At 51.7% G+C, this 27,726-nt stretch overlaps 1 protein-coding gene across 20 annotated transcripts in view; it reads right to left on the reverse strand.

The window, feature by feature from the left end:
* Positions 1-27,726, reverse strand: part of MTMR14 (myotubularin related protein 14) — a 43,283-nt gene that overhangs the window by 8,547 nt on the left and 7,010 nt on the right. For 6 of the 20 annotated variants that reach the window (XM_033437272.2, XM_033437268.2, XM_049716078.1 and 3 more), the window contains 15 exons: positions 26,840-26,948; positions 21,125-21,272; positions 20,766-20,826; positions 19,139-19,261; positions 18,075-18,148; positions 13,256-13,326; positions 12,602-12,676; positions 8,675-8,741; positions 7,746-7,879; positions 7,411-7,487; positions 7,119-7,155; positions 4,625-4,695; positions 3,861-3,919; positions 3,569-3,707; positions 2,694-2,873 (listed from right to left, as the gene is read on the reverse strand). In XM_033437272.2, the coding sequence (XP_033293163.1) occupies positions 2,694-2,873; positions 3,569-3,707; positions 3,861-3,919; positions 4,625-4,695; positions 7,119-7,155; positions 7,411-7,487; positions 7,746-7,879; positions 8,675-8,741; positions 12,602-12,676; positions 13,256-13,326; positions 18,075-18,148; positions 19,139-19,261; positions 20,766-20,826; positions 21,125-21,272; positions 26,840-26,948 (1,425 nt within the window). Of the gene's footprint in view, positions 1-2,693; positions 2,874-3,568; positions 3,708-3,860; positions 3,920-4,624; positions 4,696-7,118; positions 7,156-7,410; positions 7,488-7,745; positions 7,880-8,674; positions 8,742-12,601; positions 12,677-13,255; positions 13,327-18,074; positions 18,149-19,138; positions 19,262-20,765; positions 20,827-21,124; positions 21,273-26,839; positions 26,949-27,726 lie in introns of those variants that run through there. The other 14 variants (XM_033437271.2, XM_049716079.1, XM_049716076.1 and 11 more) reach the window with 9 other exon arrangements.

Consider the following 27,726-nt stretch of genomic DNA (forward strand, 5'->3'; position numbering starts at 1 on the left):
GGGCAGCAGAGTTGGCACCTATGTTGTCACTTAGCTAACCAACCAGGCCGCTGGATGTCCCTCAGCCAAGTTCACGTGCTCTTCAGGCAGCTTGGCTTCCAGCTGGGCTCAGTGGTAGCACCATCCCTCCTCAGGCACAACAGTGCTATGCTAGCAACCCCCATCCCTAAAGATGTCTGACTCTGGAGCAGAGACCAAGACTACACACGGTGCGGGGCGCTTTACTGACCAGGGCTCGGAGAGGCATGTGAGCACTGGTCCTGCCTCTTCCCAGCCCCCAGCCCTACAGGTGACGAGAGATTTAACAATGGTCCAGAAACGCAACTCAATTAGAAGCTGCTGCAGTAGCAGCTAATGAAGCAAAAGGGCCACCAGTCTTGCCAGTGAAGGGTACGGGGTTGGGACTGGGTAAGAGTCAGCACCCCACAGAACTTTCTTCTGAATCTGACACATAGTTCTTAGCTTTGAACAAAGCTTCACCAATTCTTTTCACAGGGAAGTCCTACCTTAAAAGAGATATTCTTGTAGAACTTGGGAATGTGGAGCATAGGAAACCCAGAGAATTCACACTGTAAGGGGAATTTCGGCCGTCACAGATAGCTTTACTAAAGGGTTTCTTTCCACACAGTTCCCTTTGCTGCACTAAAAAGCTGATTGGCTGTCGTTACCTTAGAGAAGCAGGAAAGCTAATGACAGAATCCCTCAGGCACTTTAAGATAAGAGAGACTAAATTAATTTTAATGTTAATGGAAATATGTAATTATAATTAGAATGCTCCAAATCTGAATAAACTAGTCTTTCAAATCCTGTGGCAAACAAGCAGCCAATCCAGAACCCTGTCACCTGGCCAGCCCAGCCTGGCTACAAGCAGGCACTCCCAGAATACACCAGCAGAGCCATCAAACACCTCACAGCAGTCCACCTCACGCCTTTCCAAGGCGCCCCATTTTGGCCCAGTTATTCCAGCCTCCTTCACCAGGCCCCAGCTCACAGGGCCGTGAGATCAGGAGGACACCCCCAATCCTCCTCAGCCTCCTGGACCATCCTGGACCAGCCATAAGCATCTGAGCCCCCAGTGCAGGCAGATAACCAGTGGCGAGACCGAGGGAAATGACCACGAGATCGAACTAGGATCTTTTGTCAGGAAGAAGGGAATATGATGAAAAGCTACGGTGTATGATGGGGTGCTGCCTCAGTGGGGGAGCCCCCAACAGCTGGACAGTTAAGACCAGGGAGGACCCAGGGGACAGGAGGAATCTTCTGGTTTCCTTCCCAGTTGTCCAGCGATGTTGCACAGGCAGAAAAGGAGGCAGGGACGATGAGCAAGAGCTCCGGCCCAGAAGAGGAAGGGTCACGCAGTGCCGCAGCAGGCCCACAGGGGCCCTGAGGAAAGCTGCAGAGACACGTGGGGTGGCACAGAGGATGCGGATGAGCACGGCACGTGGGCTTGTGTGCTCGGCACCCTCTCCGCTCTGCTGCCTCCACCAGACCCGTGGGGACAGAGAGGTTGTGGCCTTTATTTAACAGACTCAGCTACAGCGCTGACGGACATGGCAGTGCTCCGAGGTGAAGGGCTCACCTTCAGAGGTGAGCACACGGGACCCCTCTGGACAGTGCAGCTCCACTCACCTAGAGCTCATCCGCTCAGCCTATGTGGGGAGGGTGCTCGTCCCCACCTTCCTCCATTGCTTGCTTTTGCCCAGAAAGGAAAAACCAGAGGACGGTGATGGGAGGAGAGTTCCCAAAGTTTCAGGGTTTTCTTTGTAATAAGCTTGTGACCTTTGGGTTCAGTTTCCTCCTTGGTAACATGCCTGCCACAAGGAAAGACCTGAAATTCTGGAGCAGTATCCAACAGAGCTGGGCTTGAATCTAGAGTGGACTTCAACGCTCACGATCTTTCTGCTAAATGTCTTTTCTCCCTGGAATTTATTAAGGACCTCTTAAGTCGCACACTTCTTTGTTCTCTTCAGAAGGGCCAGACATTCTCAAGGCCTTAGAAAACAAAGTAATTCACAGGCCTCCTTCCCTGGCTGTATGACATGGAAGGAGTGTTATGGGGTCAGCTAGGAAATGCCTCCCCCAAATGCCAGGCCATCCCTCAGCCCTAAGCCCCTGGCCAGTGCTCAGCTTTAACCTCACCAAGGAAACATCAGTTCTGCAGCACACTCCAGCCACACCTGTCCATCCTGGCTGAGCTGCTCCCTTTCCAGACGTGCAGGCCAGCGAGGCTTGCCCCAGCCACACACATCTAGCCTAGCTCCCTACCGTCTGTCCTCTTCAGTGCCCCACCCATTCAGACGAGAAACGGGAGGGCCAGAAGCACCTCGGAGGATCTAGCGCCATCTCTTTAATCAGAATGTGAGGTCCACAGGGGGGCTGAGACCTGGCAAAGGCAAGAGGGAGGGGCAGCCCCAACTCCCTGCCCATGACATCACAACTACTACACCTTCTGGATACCGATCCGCCAGGGCTCTGGGAAGGGGGAGTCTCAAACCCCTCTGCGAACCAGCTCCTGCTCTGTATCCAAACATTAACCCATCCTCCAAACAGTGCGTGAGCCTGCAAGCTTGTTGATCCCCTCTGGCCTCCTGGGTACACTGCCTGCCAGGCCGCATGCCCTGGAACCCCACTCTCTAGCCTTACTAACAGGGAAGGGCTAGCCACCCCACCATTAGGACTTTGGAGGTCCTCACCTGGGCTTGGGGACCTCCAGGGGACTGCTACCCAGCCTGAAAAAGTTGTCAGAATGGTTCGAGGACGAGGAGCTGGAGGACTTGGCTTCCACCAGTGCCTGGTGGGAAGGCAGGCGGTCCTCTGAGGGCTGCGGCCGGTTCCAGAGCACACTCTGTGGAGAGGATGAGTGGCTCTTCCTCCTGCAGTGGAAAGATAGGGCTGCTGGCTAAGGGGCCACCTCAGGCAAACCCTCTGCCCACCTGTACTAAATCTCAGGGCCCACTTTTTACTTGCACTGGAAAAATGCCACATGGGAGTGGGCATACTTCAGCACTCCCTTGGGCTCGGCCACGGGCAGCGAGAGCTGCGTCTTCACAGAGGGAATGTTACGTCTGAACAAAACTGGCCTGCTGGCCTCAGTGCACATGCTGGAAAACAGATTCTTAACTAACACTTTAGTAACTGACTTTCCCTGCTAATGTTATAAAAAATATTGAGCCCTTTGTCCACGGGGAAGGTCATCTGATTCTCAAAGGAGCTGACCCTCAACAAGCTCCCAATTCCCAATCATTATTTTGTACTCACCCCTTTTTTCTTTTTCTAAGCTGGCCCCCCACCTCCCAGGCAAATGATACAAGGGAGCACCCCCAGGAAGTCCCTTTAACACCAGCGCCCTCCTCACCCGACCCTGTCTTCCCAGCCCTGCAGCTTCCTCCTTCATCCCGCAGTGCCCCCCACCAACCAGATGGCTGGCCTCTGAGGCCCAGTAGAGACAGCAGGGCATGGAGCTCAGCTCTCAGGCCTACTGTCGGGGGCCCCTTTGTTCCTGGGGCTCCCTGGAGCTGGAGCCCTGGCTCACAGCTGTTAGCAAGCTTAGTTCCAGCCTGGCCCTCACCAAGCTGCCTGAGTCTGTGCTCCTGCAGGGACCAGCTCCACGGTCTCATAGGTGAAGCTCCCGGCGGCTCCTGGGGAGCTCTCCATGACCAGAGAGAAGTCACTGCCAAGGCTGGTGGTGCTGCCACGATCCTTCCGTCCTGAAAGAAGCCAGTGCCATCAATCAGCACAACATCTTCTCCTGCTAGGGGTCCCCCACCTCTTCCACACTGAAGTTTCTAGAACAAGCAGTCCCTATGTGGTCTATAGTCAGAAAGATATACAGAGGAAGTCTGCTGGGGCCCATGACTCACTCAGCATGCAGATATCTTCCACAGTGAAGCCTGCATCCCGGGCTGGCAAACTCTTCCTCCTATAAACAGAAGCCAGGACAGTGAATTCCAGATTGGGCTGAGGTCTCCCACGTCCCCTGCATGCTGTCCACCTGGGAAAGAAGCTCCAACTCACTGGAAACTCATGGACACAGGTTCTACCTGAACTGTTGCAGAAAGGCCAGGCCCACTTCTGAGGCCAGCAAAGCCTGCCGCCTCCCTGTCAGTGTGGCCCTCAGAGTTCAAGTCTGGTCCAGCACACTAGGAGCTTGGACTTGGAAAGCTTGGACTTGGAAAGCAAGCAAAGACACCTACTCTCACAGGGGTCCTAAAGCAATTACCAAGCAAGACCCCTGTGTTTGCCAGGCTGGAAGCAGACTCTGCTCTGTGGCGGTGGGCTGTGCAGACACCCCTCTGCAGCAGCACAGGGAAGGAAGCCATCAGCTCAGGCAGGAGAAGCTTCTGCCATGGCGGTGGCATGGGGAGCTGGGAGTCCCCCTATCCTTGGGCTGGCTTTTCCCTGCATCAACGAGCCCTGCTCTCCTGGTCACAAGATGAGCCTCTTCAGCTGCTGGCCCTCCCCAGGTACCCCTACCTGCCCTCAGAGGGAAGGCAGGGACAGGAAGCCAGCCTGCCAAGCATGCAGGGAAGCAGGGCAGGGATAAGGCAGCGAGCAAGACCCCCACCGCCCTAGCGCGGCCCTTCCCAGAGCACCTTGCTCCCAGTGAGAGCAGGTCTCTCCTTACCTCTGTATCTTCAGAGCAGAGAACTCCTCAGAGATGATATGCTTCAAAAAATTGAAGCAGAAGAAGAAAATCTGAGAGACCAAAAAGCAGCACACATGAGAAGATAGCAGTCTCCAGGGAGAAGAATCTAGGTGGCAGAACTCCCAGGAGAGGGCAACCAGTGACCCTGGTCAACCCCTGATGGACAGCAGCCCTGCTTTGGGGACCCTGCTGGATATTCTGGTGTAGAAACAGTACGGGCGGTAGAGAAGGCTTAGGAGGTCGGGCAGGTGTGCCTGGGCTGGGGCAAGGAAGGAAGGGCGTTTCCTTCCTGAGAACGCAAGAGGGTAAGCCAGTGATGTTTCAAACCATCTTCAAACTGAACACACATGTTCTCAAGCTACTGAAAAGGAGGAAGAGAACAGCTTCTTCTCCCTCTCAGCCTCTCCTAAGAACCCCAGGGAGAGAGGCTAACAGGGAAGGACAGCTGGGAGAGAATTTCGGGGCAAGAAGATTAATGGACACAGCAGGAACACAATGCAAGGGCAAGAGATCAGATTTTGTAGAAGAAATACCGGGAAACAGTGGTTCAGGAGAACCAGGGCTGAGGGGCAGCCACTGCCTGGCCCGCGGCCTGCACTGTTCAGAAACTGTAAGGGGCAGGACGAAGTCTGAGGCGGGCAAAGCCGGAGCAGGCTCCTGAGCTCTGACCCTGCCTCCGCATCCCCAGCTCCGTGAGCAAGTTCTCTCTTCTCCCTCCCAGCCAGTGCCCTGGTCCAACGGGCCTCTGTGAAGTGCACACAATGCAGTCTCTGCAGCTGATTCTGCAAGGTGTGGTCCATCAACCCCTCACTTGGAAAAACACCCACAGGGTATCGCAGAGCCCCGTAAGATCTCCTCAAAAAATAAAAAAGGAGGGAGGGTGCCTAGGTCAGGCCAGTATGAAAACTTTGTTACATAACTTTTTTGGTGGGCCGCCCCCGCACAGCTTGTGGGATTTTACTTCCCTGACCAGGGATTGAACCTGGGCCCTTGGCAGTGAAAGCACGGAGTCCTGAGCACAGAGTCCTAACCACTGGACAGCCAGGGAAGTCCCTGTTACATAAAATTAAATAGGTGTCTTCACCACAGATTTTTTAGTCTTTAATATGCTAATGTGTTCTGAGAGCCTCAAAGGCAAAGGAGGGATACGGAGCTGTTTAACAGGCCCCAGCTTTTTGCATGTTTTTAAAGTATCAGAGTTTTGAGCGTGTGCGGGGAGGAAGGGAGGGCTAAGAGAAAAGCCCACATCCTGCCAACCCTCCCAGCTGAGAAGACCCTCTTGTTTATGTTGAGACGTGGCCAGGGTTTGAGTCCAGAATCCACTGGGCTCAGCCGCATCCCCTGCCCAGTCTCTGAAGGTGGAATCTGGCCTGCTCTGGGGACGGGGAGACAGCATGGGGGTCAGCAGGTACTGGAGCGCCAGCTCCAGCAAATCTCAAAATGAGAGGCTGCAAAGGGGCTTTACGTGCGGATTTCAGTGCCAAAGTCACCACCTCTGACAGAGCTCATGGAGGCCTCTGAGGAACAGGCTTATGGGCTCTGCAGTCCTGGCGGATGCAATAAGTGCTCAAACGAAGAGATTTAGAAGGGGAGAGGAGCAGCTGAGAGGGAGGAACAAAAGAAGAATGCACAAGATAAGATGCCCAGAAAAGAGGCAGCCTCAGGAGGGTGAGAAAGATGCCTCAGGAAAATGGGGGGGGAGCCAACACTGCGTGCAGCTCCCACGCTGGGCATCTGGACTCATTCTCTTTGTGAGGCAGCAGAATCGACACCAGGAGACTCAAGGTTAATCACATTACCCAAGGTCACCCAGGTAGTAAGTGGCACAACTGGGGTTCACACTCAGGTCCGACTCCAGGTCTGTGTGCAGGGAAAACAGGCTGAAAACAAGAGTACCGAAGAGCCAAAGACTAAAAAAGGTAGCTAAGGATAAGGCGTGGACAGGGCAGAGAGGAGGAAGGAGGGACAGCGCGCGGACAGGAAGGGGACCCACAGCCCGCTGGCTGGGATTGGTCGGGGGGTGAGGAGCTGGCAGGACCCTGCTTGCACGGAAGGCCCTGGGGCTTAAAAGCTGCCGAGTGGGTGTGATGAGACAAGGGAGGACAGGGAAGAGCTTCTGGCTTTAGCTGTGAGGGTGAGGGGCACAGGAAAGCACTTGTAAACTGGTTCCAGAGCTGAGTGCAGAAAACAAGGTCACTCATAAGAAGGCCGGCACAGAACGGGGGGAAGAGGACTGACACACGAAGGTCACAGGTAAGTGTTCTCTCCGCGAGAGAGGGGGACTGAGGCTCAGAACGGGGCTGCTGTGCCGGTGCTTTTCCTGCCACTCTGCCTGATCCCAGCACTCACCAGGCAAGGAACCGCCCCCAAAGTGTGGACACCAAACAGACCATCACCCTGTCCCTCTTGGGGGTAAAAGAGCCCGAGCTCGCGGAGCCCTGACGTGTGCCCGCAGACCGTGAGCAGTACCCACCTCCTCTCCTTTGCTGAGTCGATCTACCAACATGTGCCTGAAACAAGAAGGCGAGGAGGTCAAAGCGAGCACCTCCCAGACAAGAGGATGAAGGGGGACCAGAGCCACAGGGACAGCCCATGGCTTTGGCACCCCAGCCTCAGGTGGGCCCGACCACACCTTCTCTCTTCCCAAGGGGGTGGGACCATCTTCGCCTTCAACCCTGTCACAGGGGCCACCACACCCACGCACACAAAAAGGAGGTTCCCAAGCACTGGAGCACCCCACAGCCCGACAGTTCCCGAAGGCTCACCCGAAGAGGAACCAGTCGTAGGCCACCGTTAGGTAGAGGATCTCAGCGGGCTTCAGGGATGCGTGGATGAGCCCGTCCTGGAAGAGACGGGCCCAGATCAGAAAGAAGCCTCCCCACGACGGCCCCCTCCTGGCCTCGGGGGCTGAGTCACAACCACCGCCCCCGTGACAGCCAGGCTGCCTGACAGCCCCCGGAGCGGGGTTAAACACGACACCTGCTCTGGACACGTGAGGTCCCTCGCTCCGAAGCCTCTCTGCTTTCTGGAAACAGTCCCAGCACTCACAAAGGGCCTCTGAATGCTCCCTGACCGCACGGCCCAGCCCGTCCATACTCACAGCCCACAAGGAAAGGCGCAGGAGAGAGATGAAGAGGGGCGTCCGGTCCCAGCCTGAGATACAGTGTACTAGCAGTCCGCTGTCATCTACACAGGAACGTGGAACGGGAGGCCCAGGAGAGAAGCAAACACGGGCTGATGAAAAGGGGATGTGCCACCGCCCTGGCCTGGGGTGAGAGCCAGGCCACCCCAGAACCACGGCCTAGCTCCAGAGGCAGGCATGTGATGTTTCTGCCAACCTGGCCACAGTGACCGGTTCAAGGATGGGCACTGGATCCAAACTGAGGCAATGAGCGGGAGCTCTGGGACAGAGGCCGTCTCCCTCTTCTGGAGGGGTTAAGATGGCAGGAAACAAGTCTGGAACGATTGCCAGCCATGAAGCTAACTAAACAGTGGGTATGAGACAAGGAGAGATGCTTTGTGGTATTTGGCACCTGGCTCTGCTCTTGGGCCTTCTTGGTTAAATAAACGAATACATTTCCATTTGTTCAAGCAAGTGCAACCCCACACAGGTCCTGACTGATATGGAGGAACCAGAGTCAGACCGCCCTAGGACACTGAGCATAATGGGCTCATCCAATCAAAACAGTCAAACTGGCTGGAGTACCCTCTGGAGAACAGGCCCTCCAGGGGCTCTTGTGTGTGCCCAAGAAGAGGCCAGGACTGACTTTCTCTCACCTTTCTGAACCAAAAGAGGCCACTGCAGCCCCACACAAAAGGCTGATGCTCAAAGCTCAAAGGCCAGCTGAATGTGGTTCAGATGGTAACAAGTTCATAATTTTGGGCATGGAATAAATCTGCCAATGACAAGGGAATCCCCAAATCCTTCTCCCATAGAGCAAAAGGCCCCAATAAACACACATTTGCGATGTCAAGACCTGGGAACACCCAGAAGATCCTATGGCTTGAGGCAAGCAGAGGCAGACTCACCGTCACTGTTAATTATGGAAAGCAGCAGTTTCAGGTAGTTTTGTGTTTGTTGCACCAGATCCCAACTCTGTTGGAGAAGAAAAATAAAAGGATTCTATGAATAGGTGTTTAACTCAGAATGGAAATTTAAAGTATTTTTAAAATAAAATGCTATGAGTTATTCTGGGGAAACAAGTACCCCAGGCTCATGGTCACAGGCCACAGGTCCCAAATCCCAGACTATCTGAAACTTCACTTTTCACACATCCCTGCACCCTCCCCCACGGGCCCCTCCCTCAGTGTGCTCTGACCCAACGTGCGGGTGAGGGAGGGGAAGCCGTGCAGGAGCCTGGGCAACCCACAGCCCCACAGCCACAAGCAGCAGCCGGACACTAGCTCCTCTGAGCCCTGGGCTCCAGGCACGGCTGTCTAGGGAATTAACAGAAGCCGACAAAGAGCCCTGAGCCCGTGGCCATTGTCACCAAATGGAAAGAGCCATTTCTTTATCTGCCATCACATCACAGAAACCAAGGTAACCATCAACCTTCTCATCAATCAGGTTTCACACGTTTTTTATTGCTACTCACTGCATAGTCTTTTAATGAGTAACAAATGCAGTCTGTTTGGTAAACAAAAATCTTTTAAAACAGGAGGCCCACGAGGTGGGAGAGCAAAAACAAGCAAAAGCCATAGAGATCGGAACCTCTGTTCTAGCCCAAGCTAAAGGTCCAGACTAGACCCTCTGAGAAACAGTCCATTTTGGAATCCGGAAGCCCACGGAGGGGCCTGACCCAGTTCTGTGGCCCCCTCCCCCTAGCTGGGGACAGTCTCTTAACATGACTGCTTCTCAGTGTCTGGGGCTGTGCAGAGAAGGCGGTGAATGCCAGCTAGCGAGAGCGCTGCCCTGGGGAGGGTGAACACAGCACCTGTAATTGGAATGGTTTTCCCAGGAACTTAAACCAGGCTCATTTACCTGACCTTCCCATGGACCCTGGAGAGTCCTGACCCACTTGCAGGAGCTGCAGAGAAAGCCGCTGCAGTGCCGTGCTGATAAACTTATTACTACCCGTGGTGGCTCGGGGGTCTCTCTGCTCATCTGGTTCAACGTGTCAGACACACCATTGCCAAGAGATTTCCTCCGCGCTGTGATTCCAGCGGGTGAGGAAAAGCAGGAGAGGTGGGAGCTACGCAGCAGGTGTGCAGGGAGGTCAGGCTGGCTCGGGGAGGACTGCAGCGGCCGGGAAAGGGCAGGAGGTGACCAAGGACGAGCCCGCAGGGCAGCTCCCACAACGGCAGCTGTTTGAAGGGGACATAAATGACCAAGGAGCGGTGGCAGACTCCGCTGGCCACCGTGCCCAGGGCTGGGGCAGGAACCACAGCCTGGGGAGCGCTGGGTCGGCAGAGGCCCAAGGTCACACAGCTAAGCTGAGCTGGGGTCTGGACCCAGGCCTGTGGTCACACACCGCACTGTAGGAACACCTCCTCAGATACCAGAGTGAGAAACAGAAGAGGACCTGGGAAATGCATGAAAATCTAGGCTCACCTCTGACTCTCAATCTATGTGTGCCGTGACAAAGCCTCCAGATACAGAGGTGAGTACCACATATCGGCCTTACGTTTCCATGCCTGGTGCATGCCTCTTTCCCTGGCTGGCAAACTCCTACTCATCCTTTAAAGGCCCAGCCCCATTATCTTCTCTACAGAGTCTTCTTCTGTGGCCACTGGTCAATACCCCTACTACGCAGGTGATGGTTACGCTGTTGCCTCGGAATTTTCCTAGACTGAGCCCAGTGAGGGCGGAGGCCATTTTGGCACGTCTGCATCTGTAAGGCTTCGTGCTTAGGGACTAGGAGGTACCTGTAGAATGTTCTTTCACTGACTAGTCATAGTCAGGGGCCAGGTTGAGGAGCAGCAGCCACTGGAAGGGGTCTTCGGGCACAGAATGAAAGAGCAGAGCTTTATGGAATTCCATCTGGCTACACAGAGGTCAGCAACACCCACACATGCACTACTGCTCGTGCAATGGGAAACAGTGGTGTGAACGTGACTGTGGGCCTGGCCCTGGGACACAGCAGTGAACACAATGACTCCAGCCCTGAGGCTGGAGGGAAGGGAAGGCAAAGTGAATTGCTGCAGGTGTGCTAATTAAAAGGAGCCCTCTAAGATGCTGCAGGACCATGTAATTGGGGAGGTGAGCCTAGCCTGATCCATGGGGACCCTTAGGGAAGGCTCCTTGGAGATGGTGACATGCATGTGAGAAAAGGGGAGGGAAAGCACACGAGTGTTTGTGGCAGAGAGAAGAGCATGTGCAAACCTGGAGAGCATCTTCCCTAAGGGGTGGAGAGGCGGTCAGGGTAGCTGGAGGGGAGGGAGTGGACAGCCAGTGAGTCACCAGAACAAGCCTGGACCACGTGGAGCTGGGTGGACCACATAAGGGTCCTTGGACTTATCCTGAGGGAAAAAGGAAAGTCAGTGGCAGCTGTGAAGGAAGGAGTGACAGTGACGACCCTGCCCCATCATCTGAGTATCGTGCTCTGCCAGGCCCTATTCACTATTTCCAGTCGGTTGCCCCTTCAACGTGGACCCACGCTCAGCCATGAGACGATGGTAGCCTGCATTAGGCCAGTGACCTAAGGGATGGAGGCAAGAAGGACTGGGGAGTTTCCCTGGGGCAGAGACTTACAGAACTGATGGGACCAGCCATGGGTGTTGGGGAGAAGAGCCCCCATTTTTCGAGTCTGAGCATCTGGGTAAATGGTGGAGGGCTCGGGGGTGCTGTGGGTTGTGGCCAATTCCATTCTGGGCAGCTTGAGTTTGAGGTGCTTGCATGACGGGACACTTGGAAAAGGAAGTAGGTGTGGATCACTGAGAGAGGCCAGGCCAGGCCGGGCCCAGAGCCCGGATTAAGGGGAATGTAGATGCAAGCATACAACCTCTCTAGGGATGGGGGAGAGGAGGCACATCAGGGAATTCTTCTTGGAGTGGACACTCGAGCCAAATCCTGAAGGCAGTGTGTCAGCCAGACAAGAGGAGGCTGGGAGGGCCAGCCAGGCAGAGGGAACAGACATGGGGAAGGCAGTGGGAACAATGAGGCTACTTGTCCTGGCTGAAGCAAGTGGCAAGGACACTGCTAATGGCCTGTGGGCTTGTACAGTGGGCTAAACGCGGTAGAGAGATGGATCCATCCAGTAAGACTGGGGACCCTTTGGACTTCCTTGGTGGTACGGTAGTTAAGAATCCACCTGCCAATGCAGGGGACACGGGTTCGAGCCCTGGTCCGGGAAGATCCCACATGCCGCAGAGCAAAAAAGCCTGTGTGCCACAACTACTGAGCCGGCGCTCTAGAGCCTGTGCGCCACAACTACCAAGCCTGTGTGTCACAACTACTGAAGCCCATGCGCCTAGAGCCCATGCTCCACAACAAGAGAAGCCACTGCAATGAGAAGCCTGCGCACCGCAACAAAGAGTACCCCCGCTCGCTGCAACTAGAGAAAGCCTGCGCACAGCAACGAAGACCTAATGCAGCCAAAAATAAATAAACTAAAAAAAAAAAAAAAGACTGGGGACCCTTCCATGGCAGACGATGACAAAGAGAAGAGAAGCACAGTGGAAATAATTTTAAGGTTTCTATAACCAAATCAGGTCAGGCAGCTCTGCACTTTCTCTGATGGAACACGCATTTAAAAGGTGAAATGAAAAACGTCACTAAATCCCAGAGCTGGAAAAGCAAACTCCATGAGGTCCTCCTCTGGAAACAGAACTCCCTGGTGGATGCAAATCTTTCAGTGAGTCATGTTCAGAAAGCTTTGATTTTCTGGGCCAAGAAATCAGGAGAGAGAGTTCAACAGGTAAGCAGCTCCTCCTTTCCCAGGAGGTCAGAGGTCACAAGCCAGGCCTTCAGGTGTCTGCCTGAGGGACTTGTGGGGCAGGCACCAGGGGTCCCCTCACCTGATACTGGCTCCAGTCAATGTTCAGAGAGCAAGTCAGGAAGTCGGGGATGCTCAGAGGGGCATCAACGTAGTCCTGGGGACAGAAAGACACTGTGAGATGCAGGCTGTCCACCAGGAGAAGCCAGGATGACCAGGCAGGTTGAGGCCCTGAAGCTGTGGCTACCACAGGCAGGCAGGATGTCCCCCCACAGTGCTCGCCTTCTCAGGGCCAGATGCCTGTGCCACCCTGGGAGTGATGGCTTAAAAATCAAAGGGACCAGATACTGCTGCCAAGTGGAGCTTTTCAGTTGGCGTTTGAGTGTTTACGGCTGACACAGAGGTGATCAGCGTATTCAGCCTCCGGCAGCTCCTGGGCTGCTCCCACCCGCTGAGGAGGAGCTCTTCACACAGAGAGCGGAGCAAAAATGAAGGACTTTTCCTACCTTTTCCCTGAAAACTCTTTTAAAGAAAAGGAGAAATTAAAGGGGGAGAGAAAAGTATATATGATGAGAGTTTAAACATGTACATACAAGGAGGAGAGAGGGAAAAATAATGAGACTCATTCAGGGAAGAGCAAAGAAAGGAGAAGGGTAGCTGTTTTCCCCAAGAAGATTACTGGCTGGTTTCCCTTCACAAACAGAAGACCCAAGCTGATGAATGTTATTGCTCATACCTGCTTCCAGTTAAAAATGAGCCCTTCAGCCATGTAATCCCGATCCTTATATTCCTTGAAAAATTCACAGCCTGGAAAAGAAGGGCAGAGTCGTGACACCACCCTTCCTGGCCCAGTGTCCTGAGATGCCCCTGGGTGCTGGAGGACCGGGGCGGCCACCAGCGCACACACTCCAAAGTGGGCCCCAGATGACATGAGTGGAGGCTGGACCAGGCGAGCGGGAGCCTCCAACGCTCCTTGGGTTTCTAGCCAGAGACCTTCCCGATGAGGCAGCCCCTGCCTGCACACCTCTGTGTCTCTCTCCCTCTGTGCTCACTGGTTGTTGGTCACTTTTCTCTCATTTCAGGTCCCTCTGCCCTACAAGTCCCTGAAGTGCCAACAGCCAGAGAACAACAGCGCGGTTTACAGTTTGAGCCCTGGCAGCACCTTCTCAGCAACTTACCTAGTTACGGAGGATCACCCTCCCTCCTGTTACAGACACACTTCAGAGATACTGAGGGTTCAATTCCAGACCACCGCAATAAAGCAAGCCACACGAATTTTTTGGTTTCCCAGTGCATATTAAAGTTATGTTTACACTGTATTATAGTTTATTGAGTGTGTGATAGCACTATGTCTAAAAAATATATATATCTTAAATTTAAAAAATACCTTAAATAAAAAATACTTCAGGGAATTCCTTGGCGGTCCAGTGGTTAGGACTTGGTACACTGCTGTGGGCCCCAGTTCAATCCCTGGTCAGGGAATTAAGATCCTACAAGCCACACAGCACGGCCAAAAAAAAAAAAACAACAAACACTTTATTGCTAAAAAATGGTGACCATAATCTGAGCCTACAGTGAGGTGGAGTAGTAACATCGAAGATCACTGATCACAGGTCAGCATAAAAAATGGAGTGATAATGGAAAATTCTGAGGTATTGTGAGAACTATCAAAATGTGACAGAGACACGAGGTGAACAAATACTGGGAAAATGTCTCCAATAGACTTGACACAGGGTTGCCACAAATGCTCAGTTTGTAAAAAATGCAATATATGAAGAGTAACAAAGCGAAGAGCAATAAAATGAGGTCTGCCTGTACCAACCTCGCAGGCTTTCAGTGAGGACCGAACATCGTAACATGAGAGAAAGGACCATGGACAGTGCCTGAAATGGGACAGGCGCTCAAGAGACACGTCCTTCTCCAACAAACCTTGCCAAGATGTGCTTTCTGTATCATTCACCAGAAAAACTATAAGAAATACCACCAGGGTAAGACCTCAGGAACAGAGAGAGGAGTGGAGAGAAAAGGGCCTTGGCAATGTTCCCAGCTTCAAACCTCAGCCTTTCATGTAGCCCTGTGACTGTGAACAAGTTAATTTCTCTAAGCCTTGATTTTCTCATTTGTAAAGTGATTAAGGATGAAATGAAACAATACGTATAAAACAGCTGGCACAGCACTGCGACAAGGGGCACTCAGGTGACAGCATACTGGTGCCATCCTCATGCCACCGCTGCAGTGAGAGCCCCAGTGCAACCCTGCAGCTCAGCCTGGGGAGAACGAGGCCTGCACTCCTCTCAGTTCCTCCACCAGGACCAATACAAACTCCAGAGGGCACAAGGCTCTGGCCACAGGTCCAAGTCTGGTAAGGTCCCCAAAGGCAACAAAACAGTTGCCTGAATTCTGTCAAAGTAGCCACAGGCCATAAACATCCACACAGAACTCTCCAGCTCCTCTTGGGACATGCTCCTGTCTGGGGCCACACCAGGGAAGAAAGGAAAGGTTCTTTCATGGAGGAAGGTCTGGAGACTTAGCCTGTGTGTTCTGCAGACCTGGCTCTCACCACCCCACACACTCCTGCACTCGAATCCCCCAGGCCTCACTGTGGATGGGGAAGTCAGGAATCAATCCTCAGCTCTAACACTTCAGCGGATTCTTGGGTGCCTCACTGGGAGAAAGAAGAAATATAAATATCAGACAGAGGCCCTGAGCTTATGAGCCTGGGAGTAGGAGGGACACCAATCATTCCTCAGAACTCCCGTAAAGTGCTCTGTTTTCTCAAACTTGAGCGCTTGAATCAACACTGCAGGCTCCAGGCCGAGCTCTGACCAGCATATAATGCAGAAGCAACTGTGAGAAACGGAGAGAATTAAAGCAGCCTCGGTACCCAGGGCAATGCCTTGACATTCATTACCTGAACAGGCTTCTGAGCCTGTTGAGAGGCAAACAGACAGGACCAAAAAAGTGAAGTGAGAACGGAAGCTCGCTCAAGAGGGAAACAAATTAGACTCATGCTGGGGAGTTTCTGGCCCCGTCTATCTTGGTGCCCTGAAGGAAGTGCTCCCAGAACACTTCCCGTTTTCAAGGGCTAGTCTAAGCCTAAGTTAGTCTGACAGAGAACTGATACCACCGCAGTTCCTGTCTGGGCTTCAAAGTCATCAGAGGGCTCAACAGAGACCCCTGAAATGGCAGCAGAGTGCATTTCAGGACTTGGTCTGGATAACATCAATTTTGTTATGAAGTATAATAATGTAGGCATGTAAAGAAATTTAAGAACATGAGCAGAGGAAGCAAGGTAATTAAGGTAAGCAAGTTAAGTGCTTCTCCTGTCCCCTCATCTGGGTGTGCAGCAGCATCTCCTGCCACCTAGGCTTCTGGGTTTTTACTGATGCCTCTTAATCTCCCCTCAACACCATACACAACTATCAGATGCAGTACACGATATTCTGGGAAGAATGGGGGAAAAAAATTCACAGAGAGATGGTATCATCTTACCATTCTGGCGTTTTCTTTTCTTACCATTTTGTGTAAGCACTTTTTCTCTTACATAGTTGAGATTGTAGTATTTAATTTTCTATCTTGCTTATTAGCACCTTAAGCATTTTTCTATGACTATGTAATATCTCGTTCTACTATGGATGGCTGTACCATCAGTTACATCATCATTATTCTGATTGATGAAAACATTTCCCATGTTTGGCTGGTATAATCAGACATGATGAACATCTTCAGGCCCAAGCTGGCTGGATTATGGCCTAATGAATAACTGGGTCAAAAGATGTTAGTTAATAGTTCAGGAGTCTTTTAACAAGCTGCCCAACGACAGCAGAAAGGATATTGTGCTACTGTTCTGGAGCAAAACGATTTTTTTCTTTTCTTTTCTTTGTTTTAAAGTGTGGTGGTTTTTTTTTTTTTTTTGGCTGCTGCCATGCGGCATGCGGGATCCTTATTTCCCCAACCAGGGATCGAACCCATGCCCCTTCAGTGGAAGCACGGAGTCTGAACCACTGGACTGCCAGGGAAGTCCCACAAAACAATTTTTTCTAAGCCAAGTGTTACCGAGAAGCTGAACACAAAGAAAGAAAGCTGGCGCGTGGCTCCTCAGCCAACTCCGTCCTCTCCCGTGCATTCGGCAGAGAGTACTTCAGTCTGGGTACCCCCAGAGCATCTCCTGAGAGTCAGGAGCTTTAGAGCTACCTGAGGGAAGCTCCAGTGCAGACCCCCAGCGGGGACATCCCTGTCTTGACACATCTCTGACGCTGCCGAGCCCACGGCATCATCATCATGGTTCTGCATCTGCCGAAAGCGAGTCTCTCCTCCCAGGCACCCGTCACTCGGCCTGGTGTTGGCACCTGTCAGGGACAGGTCTGGCACTTCGCCCAGAGTAAGCATCATTAACCACATTTTATGCAGGATGAAACTGATGCTCAGAAGGGTTAAGGGACTTGTTCAAGGACACAGTGCTGGGACTGGAATGCACGCCCAGCCCTACATGCCACCAAATGCCAAGCTAGCAGAGAAGAGTGAGGAGAGACCCTGAAGGAGGCCACTGTAAGACAGCCAGGCCACAGGGGTCGTGGTTTGGATACCACCAGCTCACACTGAGGAGGATATACCCTCTGCCCACGAGGCACTGGATGAACTTGAGGTTCTAATGAGAAGGCCTTGTGTCTCTACTGCAACCTGGGGTCACCAGCCTGCTCTCTATTGGCCACATGGCTCCAAGATGAGGAGACAAGATCCAGCACAGGACTGAAGGCAGGTGCTACTGCTGAGGAGCAGGAGAGAGGTTTCAAGGAGAAAGAGTCCACTTTCTACTGTCTGTTGACAAAGTTTGGTGCTGATGTTAGGGCTCTAATACCTCCTTGAACGAGCAGGTGTTGCCAGAAAGAAAGCTTAAACGCTACAAACTGGACTAACGCAGCTTCAGTATCCAGTGCAGAGAACACTGCCCTGGCCACAGGTCGCATACAGTCTGTGCCAGAGACAAATGCAGCCAGCTGTGTGCTCACCACGGTGCTCTGTGACACGGTGAGGCCACCAACCACGTGCAACTGGGGACAGAGCACTTACATCCTCACCACGGCAACAGCCAGTGCAGCATAGATGGTTGCTGACACGGAGGACTAACGATGTCATTTCACACCGAAACAGCACATTAGCTGCCCAGAGCACGCCGATAAACCTGACCTCACCTAATCCGCACAACAAGACCCTGAGCTAAGCCTCACCAACTTCCAGTGATACCTGAGAAAACCTGAGGCTGGGCGAGGTGAAGTAACTCGCTCAAGAGCGCAGTAGGGAGGACCTGAGCCAGGACTCCATTCCTGGGCCGCTCCCAGGGGAAAGCCCCCCTACACACACACAAGGACAGCGTCCTACCCTAAGGTGAGAGCCAAGGACCAGGAGCTGCACTGCCCTATGCTGAGCGACAGCAGATCCTGTCCGAGAGCTCCGGGGCATCTGTGCACCTAAGTGGCCAGGGCCTGAGGAGGGCCTCAAAGAGCCCCAGTCCTGGGAAGCCTGTCCCTTGACCAGACCCTGGAAAGAGCCCCTACCTGGATACGGGATGGAGAGGAGAGTGAAGTCGGCATAGCGCTGGGCTTTGTCCACCTTCTCGGAGGAGGTGACACTACAAGACAGGATACAACGTGTTACGGCATCACAACACACGCACACCATTCCCCACAAGCATTACCACAGCTCAAATGATCCTCCTGCTATAGAAACTACTGTTCAGAGTTAGGAATGATGCCCTCCAGGGGGCTTACTTAGAACGACTAAGAAATGCGACTGCTCTGCCGCCTCTACCCCAAGTCACCAGGTGAGAGCGCCGACTCCCCCGGACCCCACAGCACCCGCAACGCAAAGGGACCTAAGCCGCGGAACAAGCTTCCCCCAAAGGCAGCATCGCCCCCTGACCCGCAGGGCGGAGTGAGAAAAGAGCAAAATAACAGAGACACTGTCCAAAAGGGGCCCTGGGGCGGACTCTCGTCTCCACCTTCTCCGGCATCCACTGCGGACACTCCCAGACAGCATCGGAGAGACACAGGACTACTCTGACAGACAGCGGGATGTGCAGGTGACTGCAAACTGCTGAGCTGTAACAGCCTCAGTGTGGCTTATTTTCTAAGACATACTTGGCAAAATTAAAAGTGGCTATTATAAAAAATAAACAACACTTTGGAAAAATTCCCCAAATTTCATCACCCTAACCCAGGTTCCATTTGTTTCTAATTTTGCCTTACCGTAAGAAGATTTGTTCCACACAGGACATAAAAATTGAGTAAATACTGATTTTTTTCGATCCACTTTAAAAGAGACTCTAATCTACCAGAGATGGCGCAGCAGCAGCAGAGCACACGTTAGAGACCCACGGCTCCCTTGGTGCTCTCCGCACCACCCCAGAGAAAGTGACTTAACCTCTCCGGCTTCAGTTTCTCCCCTCCAAGAGGGAGACACTAGAACCTCCTTGCAAGGAGGGCTGTGTGAGGATACAGGGAGAGGATGCACGAGGCCTGGCACGCAGTGTGCCCTTGTAACTGCTCTGTGCCATCTCCGACCCCACGAGCCTGTGAGCACACGGCCTCCACCCACTTCGCAGGGGGTGCCCTGCACTCACTTCATGCCAAACTTCACCTTCTTGTTCTCCACCATCAGGTCACAGATGTATTTCACTGACAGGTACCGGAGCAGCTTGATGTCATACCCTCTGACCTTATCAAAAAGATGCGTGTCGGAACTTCTGAAACAAAGAGCCAGAGGGAGAAGGTGCACTGCACATTCATCCACAAAAGTCTGGGGCGTGAGGGGCGCGTTCAAGGAAGTCTAGTTTCTACAGAAGAATTTCTGATTCTCTTCTCCAGAAGACAGAGGGAGGGCCAAGAGAGGACAACCGCTCCCAGGGAAGGTGACTTTCTAAGTGATTATCCCGCTCTCTGGGACGCATTTCAAAGAGGAGCGATCTACACCTGGGGCGGAAAAGGGATTTTTGGCGCTGCTTGACGTGAAGCCAGAAGACTCAAGATAATCTCTGAGCTCTAAAAAGCAGCAGGCTACTGGCTGATAGAGTCTTTGAGCCTCCATTAGAGTTTATCTCTCTCCACCCCCCTCCCTTTCCCCATTTATGACCGTTTTTAGCCATATGACTTGCTCAAAATGTAACAGATAGAAACTTTCACTGGGAGATGGACTTTTTAGAGCTATGTTATCAACTGATTGTGAAATATTAGCAAGTGAATTCCCTCTGCTTAGAAGGCCGCTGAAGCAAGGAGAAAGATAAAATTTTCCTAATCTCCAGGCTGCCTTTTGATCAGTCATACAGATAAAGGCAAAAGCAGAACGAATAAAGTCACCATTAATTTTTTTTTGTAATGCCCACTGCTTTGCTGTCCCCAGCGGACTCCTCACCAAGAACAGTGTGCACTGTGGAAGATGGCCTGGCTGGGGCAGAGGTCGTTTGATCCCGGGGGAAGAGCCAAACATTCTTGAGCACAAGCCAGAGCCACTGCTCTTGGAACTAACGGGCAGAAGCCGGGCACAGCGAGATGCCTTTTCATGCACCGAGCCATGATTTTGGGCGGCTGATCTGACCAGGGTGCTGGTGTGCATTCCAGAGACACCCGACACCAGTTAAAGACTTTCCATGTGGTACAGACCATGCAAAGGAGCTTTTCCAAAATAACCATTACTGCCGTTTTCTAAAAATATTTGGAAAGGAGGTAGGAAGAGTGGGAGCCAGCCCCCTCCTTCCCTTTAAGGGAGCCTAAAACATTCCTCTGTAGCAAGCGCCTTATGGCACCTATCACACAGCTGTGGAGCTCCTAGTGCCCACACCTCTCACGTGGGGACCACAGTCCTTGCTTGCCCTGTGCCTCGGGCCAGGTGTGCTGTGCATCACCTGGTAGGCCAGACGTCACACCCTGGAAACCGTGGGGCTTGAAGACACACAGATGTCTGGCCTGTGTTTTGGGCCTGGGGTGCCAGGAACCCCAGGGTTGGGGCACTCGCTCTGCAGTCCTGGCGAGCACAGACTGCTCAGGTAGTCCATAAAGTCAGCTTCGGGTGAAGCTACAGGGTGGACTTCAACAACCCTGTTGCAGGGGCGTGGGCCTGGCAGCAGGAGGAAGGGAGCCAATCCACTCACCTGGACCACTGATGAGGTCATGACCGTCAGTAGGAAAATGGCCACCACCGCTCAGACGCCTGCCCCCAACCCAAGCCCAGACCCATAACCACCTGGCACTGACCGAAGCGCACAGTCCTCCTCCGTGACATCCTCTGCATCTGCCCAGGCGTCGTCTGCACCCCCTGTGGGAGAAACCTGCGGTCAGCACCGAGGCCAAGGCAGGGGCTCCACCCAGGGGCTTCCTGACCAGTCTCCCCCCGGCTACACCCTAAGGACCACACTCCTGCCTCTCTCAGCATCCGAAGCCCCACATGCCTGGCAGTGTTCGTCACCCCCAGCATCTCCTCAGGTGATGAAAGGAGGGCCCTTGCCCATCCCCCAGCTTGCTGCCCCTCCACCTACACCACTGCAGCCCTAGGTGGCTATTCTCCACCACTGGCTTCCTGTTCTTAGTCAAAGACGGTGCAGCTCAACGCTCACCTGAGAAAATATAGTTGTAGCCAGTGCGTCCATACAGCTCCCCCCATCCAGCCAGCGTTGCCGACCTGCAAATATGCTGGGAGAGAAACCGCATTTTCAGGGTCAGGTGGTTTTCTGGAGTTTTTTGGTTCGGTTTTTCCCAGGCTTTCTTGAGATATAATTGACATATGACATTGTGTAAGTTTAAGGTGTACAACACACTGATCTGATACGCTTACTTATTGCAAAATCATTACCATCGTAGCGTTAGCTAACACCTGCATCATGTCACATAATCACCACTTCTTTTTTTGTGGTGAAAACATTTAAGATCATCTCTCTGTGCAACTTTCATGTATCTAATACAGTATTATTAACTATAATCACCATGCTGTACATTAGATCCACAGAACTTACTCATCTCACAACTGGAAGTTTGTACCCTCTGACCAACAGTCAGGTGGTTTTCTGAAGTGCACACAGTGGGGGGAACCCCTGGGGACCCTCCAGGCCAGGAAAATGGGTGCAGGAGCACTGCCCAAAGTCTTCACAGCAGTCACTCCGAAGTATGCCTAGAATTTAACCTGCAGCCTCTGTCAAGAGGTTCTCTCTCCCAAACGAGAGGCACCAGAGTGTCACTAACAGTAATGGGTAGATTCAGTGGTCGTCACGCATGTACTTGGGTAAGATCTGGCGGTTATCACATGTGTTTATGAGTACAGGACTGAAACAAGTACACCACCTTCCCACTGGATTTACACAAGCCCATGAGAGAGATGTCGCAGGCGGCAGGCACTGTTGCTGCTTCACAGATGAAAAGACGAGGCATGGACGCAGGGAGGTGAAGTGATGCCTAAGGTACCACAGAGGGGGTTGAGCTGGGACCTGATCGAGCCCACCTCCCTCCGGAGCCTGCGAGCTGACCGTCACTGGAACTGCTTAGCACAGTGGAGGGCAACCTTTGCAGCAGGAGGGCCAATTAAGGGAGAAATGTTCGGGTTTTTTTTTTTTTTTTAAAGAAATTTTATCTTCTCTCTCCTCTGTATCAAGGAAGCGTAGTGGCTTTAACTGTGCTTAACTATCCTTTTACTCTTTCCTCATCACTGAAGGAGCATTTCAAGAGCTAGAATTCTAGAAACCAGGCAATGGGCATGAACTTCATTATTTAACTTTAAGGCTGAATCTTTATAAATTGTGTTTGATGAGATGCAGGAGGAATGAGAGGAGGTATCTGGTGACCCCACGGTCCAGTTACAGGCTGAGGGAGGCTGTGAGGGTGGCTGGGAGGTTACACTAGGCAGGGGGAAGGCATTTCTGAACGGGTCACGCAGCCTGGTGGTGTAAGGAGGGTCCCTGGAAAACTGCAGAATACTGCCCAAGGGGTCTTCTTCTCCACTTGTAAGACAGGGGGAAAGAAACGGTTTTGCTGCTAGGAAAGGGGTGTGGTGGGAACTGGCAGGTCATCACCCGGCTGGGGCAGGGGGCAGGTGATAGAAAGGCAACCTGCTACAACCCGGGCGGGGTGGGGTGATTTTCCAGTGCCGGGGGCAAGAATGCAATCGTGGGAGGGTTGTCCTGGAAGCCTATGAAGAAGGGCTCGGGCAGAGATTCCTGCTGGCCTGAGCAGGATGCACTCTGCTGGGGCTGCTTCATTTTTTCTGGGTCCAAAAGCATTTTGAAAATCTGATGAAAATGATAAACTGTCTCTGGATAAAAATGTACACACCAGAGTTTACCTACATCTCCAAGTCCATCCATGGACCCATCTCCAGCCCCCGATAAGAGGCCCTACTCTGAAGAGACCAACTCAGTAATTAGGAACTGCAGCAGGGAAATGTCAATCCTCAGGCTGAGGACCCCCCAAGACTCTCATGGTAAGAAGGGAGGTCTGATTCCTGAAAGCAAGACAATGGGGGGTACGTGGTTTGAGTTTGACTGGCACATGTTATCATGCCCACCCTCCCCCATCATCCAAGCTGCCGGCGCCAAATCTCAGTCTTCTTTGCATTACTCTGTTAACTCTTTTCAGAGCGGACACACACCCCTTCCTTCCTTAGCTGCTGAGCTCTGAGTTCTTTTCAAGGTTCAGATTCTTCTTTCTGCTCAGTTCTCCCATCTCTTTTCGACCCTGTCTTTTTGGTAACAGAGGCAGATACACCTGGCACAGAGGACTCATCAGATGGAGAAGAATGGGAGAGAGGGCCAGCTCCCCAAGTGAAGCACCAACCTCTGCAGGAAGGTCCCGAGCCGGCACCTGGGGGAAGCTGCACCCCAAGGCAGAGTCTAACACCTGACCTTGCTCCCTGGCCTCACGGCTCCAAAGCATAATCTGCCATTTCTGTACTTTAAGCTTCGCTCTTGACTGAAAAAGCAGGATGTACTCTGAATGCTCTCCACTTACCAAATTAGGAGTGGCCTCTAACTCTGCATGAGAAATACGGCTCTATAGGATATGCTAATGTAGTAACCAACTTTAGCACACGGAATAAAAGCAGCTGCCCTCTGCTCCCCATCTCTTTAAGGGAGGAAACAAAGAGAAAGATGACCTGTTCTGCTTTTAACTGCCTAAAACCCAGATACAGATGTTGGGGAAGAGAACGGCATGGGAGAACTGCTTACCCTTAAATGCTTGAACTTAGTTGTAAAAGAATTTTAATAAAATATATCATTTAACCCAATATATCCAAAATATTACTATGTCAACATATAATCACTTTAAAAATTATTCATGTTTTACATTTTTTGGACTAAGTCTTCAAAATTCAATATGTATTTTATACTTGCAGCACATCTCAACTAGGATACTTTATTTTCAGCATTTAAAGGGAAACGTAGTCCTGCCCCAAAATAAAGTTGTGTTTAACCAAAAAAAATCTACATTGCTTCAGCTATAAAATGGAAATTAATTGAAATGAAATACAATCAGACATTTAGTTCCTTGGCTGCCCCAGCCACACTGGACTGAATCTGGAGAGAAGCAGGAAGCGGGCACTTCTGAACATACCTCCCCCTCCCCAGCCCGGCAGGATGTGCTGGTAGCAAACACTGCTGTCACTGCACTGGCTAGGGCCTGCTGGGAGCCACGTCTCTGAGGATGAGATCCCCACCTCACAACAGAAGACCCTCTCCTGCCCTTTGCCATCTCCCGCTCAGCTGCTAGTTCACAGGTCAACCTTCCCCACTCACTGAGCTCCACAGGGACAGGCCTGTCTTAGTCACTTGTCCCCCGAGAACCCAGCAGAGCCCACGACCACTTTAAAGAGCAGTGTCTTCCCACCTTCCCAGCTTGCACGTACAAGCTGGGTGGGCACTTGCTAGGCGCTGGGAGGACAGCAGCAAGACAAGGCCTCTGCCCTCAAAGGGATTACCGCTGAGAGGAGACAGCAGACTTGCAAACACAATAGGAATAAAACGTATATAAGGTGTTTGATCCCTGCTTGGGGAACTAAGACCCCACAAGCTGCACGGCATGGCCAAAAAAAAAGAGAGGATAATCCCTCCAACTCTTTGCCCTTCCTCTGAAGTGAGTTGCCTTGGGCTCTTTCTCCCAGGCCTGCTGCAATCTCACTGGACTAAGCCAGTCAATGTGGCACTTTCCCAAATGCATTCCGGAAAGTCCCTTCCTCAAGGTCTGCCGAGTGAGAAATAGCAGACCTGACTGCACTACACAGGTCCCTCTGCTTCAGGACTTCTCAGAGCCTTTCCTGTGTCAGTGCACACTTACCGATGTACCTCTTGAATCTGGAGCTTGGGGGTCAGGCCAAATCTAGTAACGTGCTATCTCTCACCCTTGTTTGACAGGGAATGCTTTGCACAAGCACATCCTTAAATTACTATTCTGTGGAACACACTGTGGGAAGCACAGGTTTGAGTTTTCCTATGTACATTCTAGCAACAAGCACTATGCCCCACAGAGCAGTGTGTTATAGTCCAGTTATCTAAACCGGAGTTCCCAGAGCTTACAGCAACACGGAACTTTCCAAAGGGGAAGAGGGAATAAATAGCTTTAAGATGATCAATTTCTGGAACTTGACTTCCAGACATACTTTTCCCTAAAATCGACCTGTCCACGAAAGCCTGTGGTCAAGTCTCCTTTCCTACCCCCCCCTTTCACATCCCCCCTTCTTCCATTTTACGAAAGGAAGGCACAAAGGGATGGAAACAAGCCCTGTGTCTCTCCTCCCCACTGCCCTGCCCCAGTCCTCATCTGCGCTGGGAGCCGGACTATATAGTCCGACAGGCACCAAGACCACAGCGCATTCAGGTACATATTGGACAACTAGAATAGAGAGCCTAAGGGACTTCCCTGGCGGTCCAGTGGTTGAGACTTCACCTTCCAGTGCAGCAGGTGCAGGTTCGATCCCTGGTAAGGAACCTAAGATCCCACATGCCTGGCGGCCAAAAAACCAAAACATAGAACAGAAGCAATACTGTAACAAACTCAATAAAGATTAAAAAAAAAACAAAAACAAGAATAGAGAGGCTACACCCCTGCTTCCCTCCCCTGCTCCAGGCTCTCTGTTAGTCCGTTCCTTCTGGATTAATCTTTCTCAAAATGCTATTTGCATCTTGTACTTCCCTGCTCAGAAATCACAGTGGCTCTCCCAGCAAACCTAAACACCTTGGCCAGCAACCAGCCTCCTGCATTCAGTCCCTTCCATCCTCGGCTCCACCACGTACCTTGCGCTCCCGTCAGGGAGTCTCTCGGACTTTGCGCACCTGGCTTCATGCTCCCCCAGCGCTGGCACCTGCCTGGAACACCCTCCCACCCTTCCTCCAAAGCTTGCTGCCTAGTCCCGCTCACTTAATGAGGCCATGTCTGTCAGTCCACACTGCTGCCCATCTGGGGTTTTTTTGTTTTAATTTTTGACCGCATTGCACAGCATGCAGGATCTTAGTTCCCCAACCAGGAATCGAACCCACACCCCCTGAAGTGGAAGCACAGGATCTTAACCGCTGGACCGCCAGGGAAGTCCCCAACTGCTGCCCGTCTTAAGTGGGTTCCTCTGACACCACACCATGTGGCCCTAAGCTGCAGTGTGGTAACTTGAGTGCGTTTTGCAGTTAAGTTTAAACCCCAGCTCTCTAGTTGTGTAAACGTGGGGAAGTTATTTAACCACTCTGAGCCTTCGTTTCATTTGCAAAATGGGAATATCAAATACACCAAAGGATTATAAAAAGAGGTGAAATGAGACCATAGTGGGCAGCCAAATTAACAACAGTCACTAGAATATAAGCTTGATAAGGGTGCGGATTTTTGTGTACCTTGTATGCTGATGTACCTTGAGGCCTGAACATGACACACATTCAATAAATACTTGGTAAATTATATGACTGAAAGAATGAACAAACAACAATGTACTTACTCATCTGATCTAATCTATTCATGAACTTTTGATGTAGGCATGATTATTTTTCCCCTTTTATAGAGGAAGAAACTGAGGCCTTGCACAGGCAGGAAGTAACAGAGCCGGGATCAGAACGTAGGCAGTCTGGCTCCAGGACACAGGGTGGGGTCCTCTGCTGTGACTGTCCCTTTCCTAATTAGACTCACCTTCAAAAAAAGTTGTATCAGAATTGGTCTGTTTCTCTGGCCTGCTTCCCACCGCACCAGGCACCCAGTAATCACCCAAACTTGGCTGGCAAAAGCCAAGAACACGAGACTCTACACTTTGCATTAAGCCAGGTACCCCACGAGAGGGTCTCAGGGAGTGCGAGGCTAAGGTGTGGTCTTACCTTGCCCTTGAACAGGATCACTGGGCAGACAAAACGTCCTCTGCACCTGGCCGTCTTGCTGCGGTTGACGAGGTCCTGCAACTTGCTCACCTGTACGGTGCTCTGAAACCTAAAAACGGGCAAGAGAGGTAGGTCAGTCTGCTTCCGCGTGAGTACTGTGTGCCCCATACTAGGGTTCTGTGTGTGTGAATATTCATTCCAAATTTAATAAATGCTCAGATTCCTAAATTCTAGATCATGGACATTCTAAGCTTTTCAAGAAAAGAAAAAAATGCTATATTATAGATAATAAAATGGAAGTCATCCTGATTTCAAAACCTTTAAGATTAAAAAAAAAAAGCTACTCTGAAGACATGGTATTTAAAATACAGAAACATATATAGCAAACTGAACGTTGATTATATCTAGGGGGTTCAGTATCTTACTCCAAAAGTAAGACAATACGTGTGCTGGGGACCCTCAGGAAATCATGGGGCCATTCTTGTCATCTTTCAGAGTGCAGGATAAGATGAAGGTTCACATTTCACACGGCTATGAGCCTCTGATACCTCCCCAAAGTTCCAGCTACCTCTAACAGTCCAAAAAGCCAACAGGGGAGGGAATGCTGGAGCAAAGGTAGTGAAAGAGAAGCTATTTGTGGCCTTGAGAAGCACCGTAGTTAATGCACTGGGTTTAATAAGGGAGCTTCTAGAAGATGAAAAAAACACATTTAGAAATGAGCTTAAGCAACTCACACATATTAAATCAGGTTAAATCAGCTGACCCCTAAAATAAGGGTCTACTCTCATAGCTTCACCCATTGATCCTTTTTTTCTTTTCTTCTTTTAAAATTTCTTGGCCGTGCTGAAAGGCATGCAGGATCTTAGTTCCCTGACCAGGGTTTGAAC

Source organism: Orcinus orca, chromosome 10, assembly GCF_937001465.1.
Source record: "Orcinus orca chromosome 10, mOrcOrc1.1, whole genome shotgun sequence".
Taxonomy (NCBI): Eukaryota; Metazoa; Chordata; class Mammalia; order Artiodactyla; family Delphinidae; genus Orcinus; species Orcinus orca.